Source organism: Temnothorax nylanderi, unplaced genomic scaffold (genome assembly GCF_030848795.1).
Source record: "Temnothorax nylanderi isolate EJ_2023f unplaced genomic scaffold, tnyl_v1.0 TNYL_tig0390_pilon, whole genome shotgun sequence".
Classification (NCBI taxonomy): domain Eukaryota; kingdom Metazoa; phylum Arthropoda; class Insecta; order Hymenoptera; family Formicidae; genus Temnothorax; species Temnothorax nylanderi.
In genome coordinates, this window is record NW_027249452.1 from 83,259 (window position 1) to 97,691 (window position 14,433).

General features: G+C 38.4%; 1 protein-coding gene across 1 annotated transcript; it reads right to left on the reverse strand.

Annotated features, from left to right (window-relative positions):
- Positions 1 to 878: 878 nt before the first annotated feature.
- On the reverse strand, positions 879 to 14,059 carry LOC139782135 (uncharacterized). Its single transcript, XM_071721083.1, has 13 exons — positions 13,817 to 14,059; positions 13,298 to 13,390; positions 11,525 to 11,710; positions 11,407 to 11,445; positions 9,010 to 9,201; positions 6,949 to 7,043; positions 5,545 to 5,778; positions 4,714 to 5,151; positions 3,849 to 4,105; positions 2,975 to 3,153; positions 2,528 to 2,653; positions 2,234 to 2,425; positions 879 to 2,127 (listed from the first exon to the last, which is right to left on the reverse strand). The coding sequence occupies exons 2-13, from the start codon at positions 13,374 to 13,376 to the stop codon at positions 1,049 to 1,051; spliced, it is 3,096 nt and encodes a 1,031-aa protein (XP_071577184.1). The 5' UTR covers positions 13,377 to 13,390; positions 13,817 to 14,059; the 3' UTR covers positions 879 to 1,048.
- Between the last annotated feature and the right edge of the window lie 374 nt (positions 14,060 to 14,433).

A 14,433-nucleotide genomic window follows, 5' to 3' on the forward strand; every position in this document is an offset into this window, starting at 1 on the left:
CTTTTGCGAAGAAAATTAATCTGTGAGGCATCCAAACAATTAAGGGTCCGGTGCTTAAGTTTCGCCAGTTTACATAAATTCGCTTGTGACGCAAACGCAGCCGCATTTGAGACATAAACTTAGGGACACTTCGTAATGATGCAACCAACACGATACAACCCGGCGATATTACATCCAGTTAGAGTAATCTGACCACGAACGTCGGTGTCTCGTTATCGAGGGTCATCGAGACTGAGTCTATCGGTTCTGCCTGGATAATTACGTGGTCCAAGTTGTCCGAAGTTCTGGCCGAAGATTCATCGTTCTGCCAAGATGTCTTGGCGGTACAACAACGGGCCCGTCTTGGTAGTTTGAGAGATTCGTAGTTTCAGACAGCATCTAACTATATCAATAGCGAAATTTCGAATTTTGTGTTACCACAGTAAATCCAAACATCTAAAAACTATAGAAGATGAATAGATAATGAGAAATTTTTACAGATCGATTTTCTATCGAATTGGATTGGATTTCTATGAAATTAAAAAAATATGAAGATAAATGCTAAAGTGAGCATATATTTCTCCTTTATCATGATAAAGGCGATTGCTATTTAATTGAGCAAAATGCACGATGGTAAAAAAGTCTTCGACTTTAAAATTTCAAAGTTTTAAAATCTTTGCGTAAAGTCCCATTACGAAGTTATTCAAATCTGAATATCGTTCTTATATTTTAATCTAATTTTATAGAGACTCCATTTTTTTCTTTTCTTGCTCACACATAATTCCAAGATATCTCAAGTATTATTTAAATCCTAAAAATATTTTGGGGTTCTCATTATTATAAACCTTGGAGATTTTATTATTTTAAACTTTGTAGAGTCTAAAATTAAACAAGAGGTAAATTTTTAAAATACACGGTTGTATTAAATTGTATAAGCAACGTTTTATCCTCTCTCGAAAATATTTCGCACAACATGTATGCACTTTCAATTTTCTCGACAGAACAGTCTTACTTTATCGGGTTTCGAGCGTTCGCGAGACTTTTTTACGATATTGAATCGATTGTCCGATTAACATTCCAACTGTTCGCACCGGACACCAATTTCCGTGCACCTACATTCCTCACAGGGACTCGAGAGCTCCGTGATAATTCTGCCGACGCGATACATTCGCCCGTATATATTGCAACCGGCCAGCTTCAGCAAACTGCCCACGGACATTGGTATCTCGTTGTCGAGGACCTTTGAGGACGTCTCGACAGTTTCCGTCTCCTCGGTTAACCTTTCCGTACTCGTCGATGAAGCGACGAGTGTCTCCTGATCCTCTCGTACACCGCTGACGGAGGAAACACTCGGTGTCTTTGTGGTAGTCTCGGTCAGCTTGTTGCTGGAACTGGCGTTCGAGGAAAATAGCAGCTTAAGAACACTGTCCAGAGAAAAGATGGTGACATCTTCATCGTCCTCGGTGGTCTTTCCATCTTCACTTGGAAAATTATCCGATTCCGTGCGATTGTCGTATTTCGTAGTACGATTGTCCTCTTCGCCGGTGAAGTTTCTATCGAAATCGCCGGTCTCGGATACGTTTCCCTTCGCGAACTTCTGCTCCGTGGTATTGCCCCGTTGGAAATCGTACTTCGAACTGTCGGTCGTGCGATTTAACTCGGTCAACGCCGCTCCGTCGTAATCGAAGATGTCCGCCTCGGGATTTTCGGAGGGTTTACGATCCAGGACCTGATTCTTGGAATCGTACGTTAACGAGACGGTATCCGTCGAAGACGCTTCGTGGTTCACTCCGTACTTCATTTTCGTCAAGAAAGAGGAGTCGATCGTTTCCTCTCCGTAATCGAAGGGCGGTTGCATAAGCGGCACTCGCTCCATGAAGTCAAAGTTCGGCGAGTGTTGTAATTGATTGCCCATTAAGCCTAGAGCCGAGGCCTTCGAGGCTGTCATGGACGTCGTCGGCCTGGGCATCGTGATGCCGCGTTCAACCAGATACGGGATCATGTCTTCGATCAGGGAAGGTAAGTCGGGGGCTGGCTCGGTCTTGATGACGTCGCGAAACGGATCCGGAGATACTGTGGGTTGTCGTTGAGAAGGTGCCGTGGCGTCGGCGCGGTCGAGCACCACCGTTGGCGATTCGTCGGCGTCGACTATAAGATAAGCGGATAAGACGTATTATAGAAAAATAAAAATGTGTCTTGTGAGTTTGTATAACATTTCTGATAGAATTTTATTATACGACGATATGAAATATACCACAAACAATTTTTCCGCAACACTTCTCCTCGGAATTAATTCTGCGACAACCAATTTTCAATGGCGGACACTTCTCCGAGGAGCAGACGACGTCTCCATAATAACACATGCAGATTATGCAAAAAGCGGTACGTGGCAAGATCGCACCGTGACGGTATTCCATATCTTCAAAATGGCACTTACTCGATAAATCTAGTTCGACAAAACAAGCCAATTAATGATGTATATTATAGTATTACTGCGGTTTAAGTTATCAGATTTTTTACAGATTAGCAAATAATTGAGGATGCATACCGTTATTCTTTCGATGTGGATTTGTAATTTGTGGAACTACAGTAACTCCAGTACCAATCTCAAGATTTAAGTCTGTGGAGCGGTAAGGAACATCGAAGTATGGCGGCTCTCTGGGTACAAAACCACCTACGAATAAAGATCTATTACTTATTATTTATAAAAAAATATTGTAAGCGACAGTATTTCTGTTAAAATTAATTAATCCTATTAAAATAACGAAACAATGGTAGCATCTCATTTTTTATCCAACTACACAATACAAAGTATTTTAAAAATATTCACGTTCTAGAAGAAAAATAAAGATATGCGAAAAAGAAGTAAAAACTGCTTTTTAATATATTGCTTTTAATATATATATATATTTAACTCGGCTTTATAGCATCTTTTATTTGTACATTTTTGCGTCTAGACTATTCATTTGACTTCTTATAGAGAATCATAAAATACCTTCGGTCTCTACGGGTGGGCTAAATCGGTTCTCCTGGGTTGCAATATCATAAAAGCCGGAAGCATCGGTCGGTCGTAGCTCAGGGGGCACTACAACTGAACCAGGAGGATATCCAGTCTCAGATGAGGGTACATCCTTGCCTTTCACCAACGCATCTGCCGCCACAAAGGGTATTATCCTACAATAGCAAAATATATTTTTTCCATTGATACATTTAGCTACAAAACAACCTGTAGTTTTAATTAAATTTTTAAATTACTTTTATACGTTATATATACCTATATATACAAAAAGAAATTAAAAGAAAAATGTTTCAAGAATTTAGATAATAGAATTTAGATAATAGAATTCAAAGAATTTAATTAGAATTTTAAGAAATAAAATTTAGTTCTTCAGAGGATTGTCTATCATACTTTTCAAATTATAATTGTTCAAAAAAGTGTATCTTAATAAATTTTATGAAAAGGCTACAGCACACAAAAAAGTGCTGTACATTTTCTGCCGTTAAAAATGTAACCGACGTAAATCGGTATCAATCAGTTGTTTTCGACAAACGATTTCAATTTAATTCACGGCAGTATTTCTCGGCCAACAAAACTCGCAAAAAAGCGGTTCCGTTATAAGCGTGAAAAATTGATTGCACTTCGTGTCGGCTAATAAAAAGAAATAAAACGCGCTATATCGATTACATCGACTGCGTTACGTTGCACCTGCCGATATTTTCATGCATTCTAAAAATATTGCAATTATGAAATTTGTCTAAAAAAAAAACATCTATATACCCTTCGTACTTCCCATCAACGGAGGTTGTCCGGTGTCAAATCACGGGACGGAATAGGAGATGATGATGGATCGAGATATGATAATAGTCACCTAACGTTCGGCAGCGACGGCGGCAGAAGTCGTTCGTTGTAGTCGTACTCATAATCTTCGCCTTTTTCTCGATGAGTGATGTTCAGGATGGCCTCAATGTCGGGGGGAATGGACCTAATTGGATTTATCGTGACACCTTGTATATGGCCCACCGAGACATTCGTCTTGACTGTCACGTTCATCACCAGGATGTCGTCCGGCATGAGTATCGTCGACGATGGACTGGTGACGGGTCTCTTGCCGATGATCTCCGTCCTCTATGTAATATGTGACGTTTAATCATAATACTTACTTGTTCTTTTTTACGGTAAGTTTACAGTAAACATATTTTATATTTAAAAAATAGGTATGTATGAATACAAGCAAAGATAGTAAATAATCAAATTTGCAACCAAACTCATAAATCTAGGTTTCGTTTTCAAGTTTCGTTATCAGATTGTTTGAAAAAATAAAAAAATGTAAATCTAATTTTAAGAGATTACAAAATTAATCTAGAAATAATGTTTCCTTTACTTTAAATCTACTTCCGCAAAGTGAGTTAAATTTAATGAAATTTGCATTATTTTTTAGTGTTAAGAGAAAAATCTCTCATTATTATCTATTATCTTCATAATCCTATTTCTTTATTATCGAAAGGACATTTTATAAAAAAAAGATTCTCTCAAGATAATCTCGTAATTTAAAAAATTTTCAAGTAAATATAATTAGAAATATTCAATGCAGCAATAATTTTTAACATAAGACTACCAATCACTAAATAATTAAAATGTACGAAAATATGTGATTATTTCTTACTTACTTTTACGAAACTATCTCACTGGTATCGTATGAAAATTCAAATTATTATTCTTCCTTTTGTCGTTACCTTAATGAGTGTAGAGTTCTCGGACAATTTCTCGTCAGGAATAAGCGTTTTCCGGGCATTCGTGGAAATTGCGAAAGGATGCATCGTAGCTTTGTTTTTCTCAATTATATCCGCTTTCTCTCCCACCGTCGTCTCTCTCTCCGTAGCCTCGTCTTCGTTCCGCTTCTCGTTTTCGCCCGCGTTTTTGTTTTCATCCCCGCCGGCACCCTCGTTTTCATCGTTTCCATTATCGAGCGCTAATTCAGGAAGCATCGTCGTCCATTCCGATAACGAGATCGTCGAGCCATCCGTACTAGACGGCTCCTCCGTCGTCATGATCGTGGAGTCCGTGAACGTGTTTGTTAAGCACATGATGCAGGTACCAATGCCAGAATCAGCATCTTTGGTGGACGCCAGGGTCGATTCGAATGAGGTTGTCGATTCAGTGTTACTCGATAACTGGCGAACGAAAACAAAATAATTGTTAACGTCGGATTGATTTATGATTAGATCGGGTTTATGCTTTCGTGAACCAAAGAAAACAGTAGCGCATTAAAGCGATAAAAAAAATTGCATTCCGATAAATTGCAGTGTTTTTATTGAGACTAATAGCAGAAAGATATCATCTGATTTAATGTTTGTTTCGTTTATTTTGTTATCTGTTGTTGTTAAAATTATTTGAAAGATATTTGTATTACATACGTCAATATTAATAACTCCGTTCAAATTATATTTTTACATCTGAGTTAGCAACGTATGTATCTATTAATTTGTGCTAAATGGATAATTACGCAAGGATTAAAAGACTGGGAAGGCTTTCGTTATGCGAATTATCATACATATTATTATCACCTCATTCGTTGAAGTTGCGGCAGTCGTCACTTCCAAGGTCGATTTATAGTCCACCGTCCCTATCAAGATTTCATTGTCCATGATGTCGGTCTCCACGGTCGAGGGCCAAGCGGTCGAGTAGGTGACGACAGATGAGTCCTCCTCGAGATCGATCGTGCTGGTGCTAATCCGTTCCTCGACCACTCTGTGACCTCGTCCTTCGACGGGCGGATTCGTAGATTGATCAATCGCGGGCTGAACAATTAATGACAGGCTCTCGTACCGTAAATCGATTAGGATCTCTTCACAGAGGGATCTCTCTCTTTTTTTTTTTTTTTTTTTTTTAATAAAACTCTATGCGCGCTTCAAAGCCTACTCGTAATTCGATCAACCGAGTCAATTTAATGATTTCGCTTAATCGTTTGCGTTTAATCGGGCGACTCGAGCTCAATTGAATACTTAATTTTTTCCGATATTGGAGCACTATGTGGACATTGGGAATGCAAAGTAGACGCGTTATAGATCATTTAACTAAAAAATTCTAGAAGCACGGGTGTTGGACATGAATTTATACAAGAATGCTATAAATAATGTCTAATAATACATAATTTTAATCAATATGAAATAATGCTGAAAGTGAATAAAAAGAAGTAAAACTTTTTAAATTTTTTAGAGATAGAAAAATAAAAGATTCTTAATTTTTAATCAATTAAAACAGATACACATAAGTTTTTATGTATAATTTAAAAAATCTAAATTTTTATAAGCAATTGATATAAACAATGTTTATAAAATTTGTGCAAGAAAAATTATGGGAAAAATAAGCTTCCTTTAATTCTGCGATAGAAACTATCGAGTCCCTCTCAAAGTTATCTCTTTAGTATTGACGCGCGATTGATGCGCTCGTTCAAGAATCCAAGTTTGTGACGAACCCTCGGAATCCGCAGCACAGTTGTTTCCATTGTCTGAGTAGATTCCCGTGTATCTCGCGAGAATCGAATTCTCCATAAGTGGTATTCTGTACTAACGACCCGCTACCCATTAATAATAACGCAACACATCCATAATAGATACGTCGTCGCCCGATCGGAAACTCGTATCGCGCTACGTGATCCAATAAGGTATGCTTCATTCCAAATTCCTGAACTAAGTCGAATGTCTAACGCGTTTATAATCAATGTTTCGGGTAGATTTCATTGATTAAATTCCGCCGACTACATAAATCACCTCCCCTTAACTTCGATCCCATGAGCATGTTCCTACTATTTGGTAACTTTGGGATTTAGCTTATTTAGAGCAGTTAGAACTATTTAACAGAATTCGCAAAAAAGGCGACGCGATAATTTGCGTTTCTATAAGGGAAGCGTAAAAGAAGAAGAAGAAGAAGAAGAAGAAGAAGAAGAAGAAGAAGAAGAGAAAACGTACGAAAAAGTTGGTCTCCTTGCGGAACTTAGCGTAGTCCTTGCTGACGAAGGCGTAAGATGCGTAGTTTTGGGTGGCCTTTACTTCGATGCTGCCGCCTTGAACGTTTAATCTCTCAGTTTCTTTATAACACTCAAGAAATAATATTTGTATGTATACATATGTATGTGTGTGAATAATAATTAAACTCGCGAATAAGCCTAAGAGTGTAATTTTTTTAGGACAAACCCAACCTGGCTTGTGTTTCCCTTATCGAGACGTAGGTATGTCCGTATTAAAAAAGCACGATTGACGCGTGTTAATTATAACGGACAGAATTAAAAGTAAAAATCGTAGATGTCCAATTTGTACCGACATAAATATCCCTGTACATCTGTACATCTGTGCTATCATGAAGAATTTTAATTACGAACGAGTTTGTATAATACGCTACACACTCTACACAGTATGGCTTATTAAGTTTCGATTCCCTTTTCGTGCTAAATTTAAATAATACGTACATATCTCATCTCCAATTCTATTCCCTATTCATTATTAAAGTATGAAAAATATAGAAATTAAATATTAAAGAGGATTAATCCGGCAAATACTGTATAAATAGATATTTTATATTGAGTAAATTAATAATGACTAAGAATACAGAAGCAATGTTTGAACGATTTGTGCAACCCGAAAATGAAATGTTGATTCCCAAAATAGTATAAAATGGAATCGCGTCATGCTATGATTTTTAAATAGCGTATATATTTAAAAAAAAAGAAGCAAAAATATCAGCGGCATTTGTCAGTGGATAAAACGCGCTTTTAAGTCGATGTTTGCAGGTCATTGGCCGATTTTCGTTCGGTAGATGCATATTTCTATCTGCCACGATATTAATATCGATGGCTATCGCGCTCACAGAGCTGCCATATTGACTGTATCGAATAAACGCTCTCGCGCGGAAATTAAATCCCCTTTTAATTCGCAGATGTTTCTCGCGTCCAAGAATCGGCGTGTTTAATTCGCTTACGCGCGCGCGCGCGCACACGCATACAACAAAGCCGGGCAAAATATTTTATTTTCCTTTCGCGAGATCACGTGGATGCCGAATGAAATATTCCCAAGCCCGAAAACGAGACGCTGTTTTGACGGTGGCATTCGTTATTCTCTCGCATCGGCATGCATCAAATAAATATTTTCGCTTTCGGTAAAATATTTTTTTCACCGAGCCTTAACCAAACGAGACTCAATTTAGCGTCGGTTGCGATCGACTTCCATTACCATAGTCACATATGCAACGTGAAACTAATATTTCGAAAATACACGTATGAAAAAAAGGATTTAATTTTTTATTAAACAAAGGCGATTGCTTCTACATATACAGTGGATCAAAAAAGTACTTGCACACCCAGTTTTCTTGCAATAACTTTATTTTAAGGAATAATACATAATTACTGTATGTAATAAATTATTTATAGATGCAATTCGTAATTATGTATTATTCCTTCGAATAAAGTTATTGTAAGAAAACTGGGTGTGCAAATACTTTGTTGATCCACTGTAACTAATATACAAGAGAATACGCAACCAGCAAAAAGTTCTCTGAAATTCTCTGAAGAAGGCTTAACGATCGAGGCAGCTAAAAAATTAAACTCGCAAAAGTTAAAAAAATCTGTGTAATAGAAATACGCAAATCCGGGAAATGGTGGCCGTTCAAAAATATATTTATAGAGATGCACATGCATCGGGAAATTATTTTCATTCTAATCAAATGATTTTTTAACTATAATACGATTGTTTGCGTTCATGTTTTTTTCATTTATTTATTCCATTGTATATTTTCTGTGAAAACACTATCTACTATCAGAATTACAAAAAGCGTTAATATATAGTCTCGTATTTCGATATTTTTGCAGTATCGCGTTTTTTCCCCCTGATATTTAATAATGGTCTGAAAATGAAAGGCAATATTCCCGACCAAGGAATTTCACGATTAATTCAGCGGAAAACACAAACCGGGCGTGAGCTCTGCCGGTAGGGTAGCGTGTGAGCGTGGGACAATCCCCGAATTTACGTGAAACTCACTGCAGTTGTAGGTGGACGGGCAGCATTGTCCTTCTCGCACGATCGGGCTGCAGCCTTGAAGAGGTGGGGCGCACGCAAGCGGAACGCACCGTATGGCGCCCATCGCGCAGAAACAATTGTCGCATGAGGCCTTCCACTCGATGTCGCGAACCATCTCGCCCTCGACGTAAACGCGCTCGCCCACGCGACATCCTGGAGACGATCATATATGTGCCGTGAGAGTCGTGAGAGAACGTGAGAGCGTTTCTTCCGCCGCGCTGCTCGCGCAGGAAGTACCGCGAACATCCGGATGTTCGAGGCCCGAATATCCGGATGTTCCGTCCAGTACTATCCAGATTTCTGGAACTTCGATAGCGCGGAGAAGAAAGAAGAAATACGGCATACACTGAGAGAAATGTTTTGTTGAAACTACCAAATTTTGTTACAGTAACAAAAATGTTTTGTTAAAACAACCAAAATTAACCAAAATTTTGTTACAGTAACAAAATTTTGGTTGTTTCAACAAAACTTTCTTCAACATTTCTCTCAGTGTAGGGCTGTATATTACTGGAATTTAACTGGATGCATTTAAATCTTAAATAAAAATGTAATAATCCGTAAATTACTATAATCGTAAGATTATAGTAATTTCGATCTTGGTCTCAATTTTGAGTCTCAAAGGACTCCGTAGAAATATAACGGATCGCACGTTCCTACCTTCGCTGAAGGTTTTATCTTGTTTGAACGGAGCTATACGCTCTGGAGCATAACTTCGCATAACGTCGCTCTTTTGATGGCGTCGCCGTGTTAGCCCGTAATAGCCTTGTCCTGGGCGAGCGACGACCTCCGAGGATGTTTGTCTGTCCGGGAGAATTAACGAGCCGCCGTGGTTCGAATCGTTATTTACCGACTTCATGGTCAGTCATCGCGACGCGGACGGCAAGGCCGCAACGCCGCCCACCCGACGGGGGGGAGGGGGTGGTTTTCGGTGGTGACCCGTTTAAAATTAAGCCATCCCCGAATGTCCCGGCAGCCAGTGACAGCCGTAGCGTCGTCGTAGCGAACCCGAAGCTTAAGCCCGGCTTAAATTTAAGCGGCCGCGCGGTGAAACCGGGCGTTAAATGAACGGCAACCTCGGCTATCCGAAGCGCCGGCCTCGCAGTTTCCCTCCGGAGCAAAGTGTCGCGGGAGGTACCTCCTGACTCTTCTTTATCGCGTTACACGTTCCTCTATAGCTGTCGGATCCCATAACGAGAGAATTCAGAGACTATTCCTTCGGTTCTCATTCTTCGGGGATATCATCCTTTGGGGATATCGGCCACTTCTCGTGTACTGAGGTCACGCGTTTTTCCCGGAAGCGAAGCAAATATCGATAGAATTGAGAGAAAAGATCGAGAGCTTCGATGCTGAGTTAACTATTTTATAAACGATTTAAAATTAGAATAAATAACGAACATTTAATCCAGTTTGTTTAAGTTAGATTTTAAAATAATTTAAAAAAGTATCTTCAGAATCTTAATTATTATAGCAACTCTCTATATACTTTAAATTAAATGTATTAAGAAATGAAGATGTTAAGTTTGTTAAGAATTTCCTAGTCGAGGGCCCTGATTAAGATACATACAAAAATATCTTTAAAATGTTTAGCAATTCGTGCACTTGCTTTAAAATATTTACATACGTTATTACTTCGAATAGTACATCATTACGGTATTTTCTTGCAACTTACAGCTTAAACCGCCGGGCGATGAGACCCAGCATTAAATGAACCTCGTCGGCTATCTGGAGGTAGAATCCTTGTGGAGCAAGTGTCGTGGGGTGATATAACGTCAGCAGTAACTCTTCGTTATTAAGTTACACATTTCATCACAACTTTCGAGAGTGTGCTTCGGCGGAGAGCTTTAGTCGCGCGGCGGTAAATTTCGGAATAATCCCTAATAGACCTGATTTTCTTCAAGTTTTCTATTCCCACGGGCGAACTTTAATAAGTTACTCGCTCATATACGATGCCAATGTATGTAAAACAATCTCCGTTTTGCTCGCTGTATCACATTTATCATGTTACGCTATCTCTATTAGCGTTCAATTTGTATATAAAGAGCTTTCTTCGCTCTTACGCAGAAGCTCCTGAATACTCCTGATTCAATATAGGAATTGGAAGACATCTTCTACTTATATATCCTTCGCACGTTAATTAATCATTAAAAGTAAAAATAATATTTTACTGAAATTTTTATATCTCTTATGTTTCATTGGAGTTTCATTAGATTTAATCAAAAATTGCGGGCTAAATATACCTCCGCGTAACAGCACGAAGCTTTCGATTGCGCTATCGAGTTTCCGGGAAATTTCTCGACTGGCGGCGTCCGCTTCCTCGTTAAGTGGACTAACTCGTAAATGACAACAATTTGAACTCACCGTTCCCCGATACCGGCGCCATTGTGGACGGATGGTGGTCTTGAAAAGAAATAAGGAGGGCCATTGGTAAGGTACTTTAAGTAACTCCACGACGTCGCCGTGATAAAAGTACACTCACGGGTGCAGTTATAGGCGACCGGGCAGCAGGAATGGGGCGCGTACAGCGGGGTGCATCCCGGTAGAGGCAGCAGGCACTTTGGTCGTACGCATCTCCTCGAGCCGGATATGCAGTAGCAGTATTCGCATCGGCGCGAGCCCATCATCGCCGACCCCGAGCCATATCGAATCCCGTCGTGCAGACATCCTAATATATTTAAAATTAATTTTGAATTCATTATCCATTTTACTAATTAAAGAAACAAAAGTTTTGACGCAAAAATTTAAAGCATTGTTACACGCTTCGAAAGAAACGAAAAAAATACCAAGTAAGCAGAATGTTTTTTCTTTGTAAATACGCAATTTTCGCATTTTACACCTGAAACTTTTAATTATATTATATTACCTTGTATCTTATTTGTTTCATGATTTTCGGTTTCATTACGTTAGTTTGTAGATTCCTAGTATACTTGGTTATTGTTATCTCTTTTTAATGTAGTATTTGTTATTCTTTTTTACTTATAGATTCTTTGTTATTCTTTGTTATTTATAGATGCCGTTTTATATCTAACGTCATCTATTTGCTGCTAGAAAATAAAAAAACGAGAAGATCTATATACAACGGTTAATCTTTAATTGCAATCGAGCACTGAATGAAGTTTTTGGAATTTACGTTAAATTGCTCTCGTTAAGATCGTTCTTGTCCGTGAGATAGTACGTGAGCTTCGTTGAACTTTGGCGAAGTTTCTTGGTGCTCGATAATTTATTTAACAATGCTTTCAAGAAAGACACAGGCTGTATATATTTATAAAGTAACGTAAAAGGTTGTTGTCTCAAGGGAAAATACAACCGACGAAATGCTATTGTGTTTTAATATTTAATATGTTTAATTCTGTTACTTCTCAACTTGGAATTTTAGTTTTATAAACAGATTTTGTAAACTCCACGAGCTTCCACCGCTTAAATTAATTCACTTGTACGAATAAAAACAATACAATAATGTTAAATAAAAAATTCAAAAGTTATTAGTTAATAAATAATAATCTTCTTATCGTCATTAATAAAGTTAAATAAAATTAATAATAATAAAAATAAGTAAAGCAACGTCGAATTAATTGTATTATTGTATCCCTTAGTTGTAATATATAACGTACGTGTGTAGAACTTTATTTTATTATTGCAAATGAAAACAGTGTTACGGTAAAATGTTACAATGCCCAGGCCAATGTTGTACCGCGTAGAAATGAAAGAATGTACTGGCATAAACCTTGCAGCAACAAAGAAATCCCGAATTAATTTAAAATTACGTTCGTTTCAGCAGTAACGAGCCATCTTAACCCCTTCTGTGTTATGCCCGAGTTTAGCCGAGTGTTCTTCTCTACCTTCCTCAATTTATTTACCCAAGTTTACTCGAGTGTAACGAGGCTCATTTATTTACCGCAGAGGTAGCCCAGACGCTCTTTTCAGAGAGACGGAGTTAGAATGGAAATTATTAAAAATAATAGCGCGCCACTAATTTAACCCCGAGTACAGTCGCAATGTATAATACAGTCACTCGGAAGGAGAAGACGAATCGATTTTTCTACATTTAAGTAACTATCGAAAATTATAAATTATCCGCTGTTGTACGTTACCTTGTTACAGTGTATTTAAGGTACGTAATATTGACGTTGTATCGTCATTTTATCAGATAAGTGCAGCACAGCATAAAGAAGGCAATTATTTGTACAATATATAGCGACACATTACCGGGAAGAACAAATAACAAAGTACAAAATCAACAAAATAGAAATACCTTCCGTACGTGAGTGGTGAGCATGCTTCTCCTCATCCTCAGCTTCCATGTTCGTTTGTACACTGGCTCTCCGCAACATATTCTCGACGTCGCCTGTGAGTCAGATAATAAATTTAAACCCTAGCCACGATTAACTCTTTAATCTGCTTTACCGCGAAGCCGAAACTTTTATGCGTTTCAGACAAACTTTATAGGTAAAAGAAACAAGGCGGGGGATATAGACACCTTCTATCTAACTCGCACGAATTAAAAATTTAATATCGAACAATTATATTAGAATTTACGAAAAATTTATTAATTTATAATATCATTTATAATTTATAATATTATTATATATTATATATTTAAATATATATATATATATATATTTATACAAAGCGTTTTATAGAAAGATATGTAGTATTTCCCTATAATTTCCTGGATTCCGTTCGGAATAAGGACTTTTCGGTCCTCCTGCCGATCGCGTGCCGGTCGTATCGATAAGGTATCGATTAATCAGAGGGCTATCATCGTACTAACGTGATTCGCCGCATACCAGCTCGGCGCAACATACATTCTCGGCCGGCGAACGAACGTGACAGCCGGGCGGCGGTGGATTCGGCAATCGCGGACACACTCGGAGTCGGCATCTCAATGCGCCTTCGGTGCACCGGCACTGCAAGCAGGGCTCGGACGTACCCACAGCCGTTCCTTCCTGATATCGGCGACCCTCGTATCTGCATCCTGCGATCGCGAGTAAATTTCTCGTTACGTAACAAAACTTTAATTATAGTGTGCCCGGCCGGGTTATCGAAACTCGCAGAAATATACACGGTGTCTCGCGCGGTGCGGCGCGCAATAACGTGCCCGGAATTTCGGAGCGTTATGCTCCCGAGATTAAGTACATGCCCGCGCTCGTTCGTATGCGGCAACAATTATAAATTTTTTATAACAATTTTTCTACGCGCGCTGAACAGAAATGTGTAACAAGAAGTCGAATATTTTTCTCTCGTGCCTTTATATATTTACTATATTTTTTTGTACGTTGCTTTGTTCATGATAAATCTGAAATTCTTGTGCAAATCTTTAATTTTGAATGAACTATGTTCATTCTTTATATTTCAATTACATTGCTTCGCAAATGTGTAAGCAAAGTT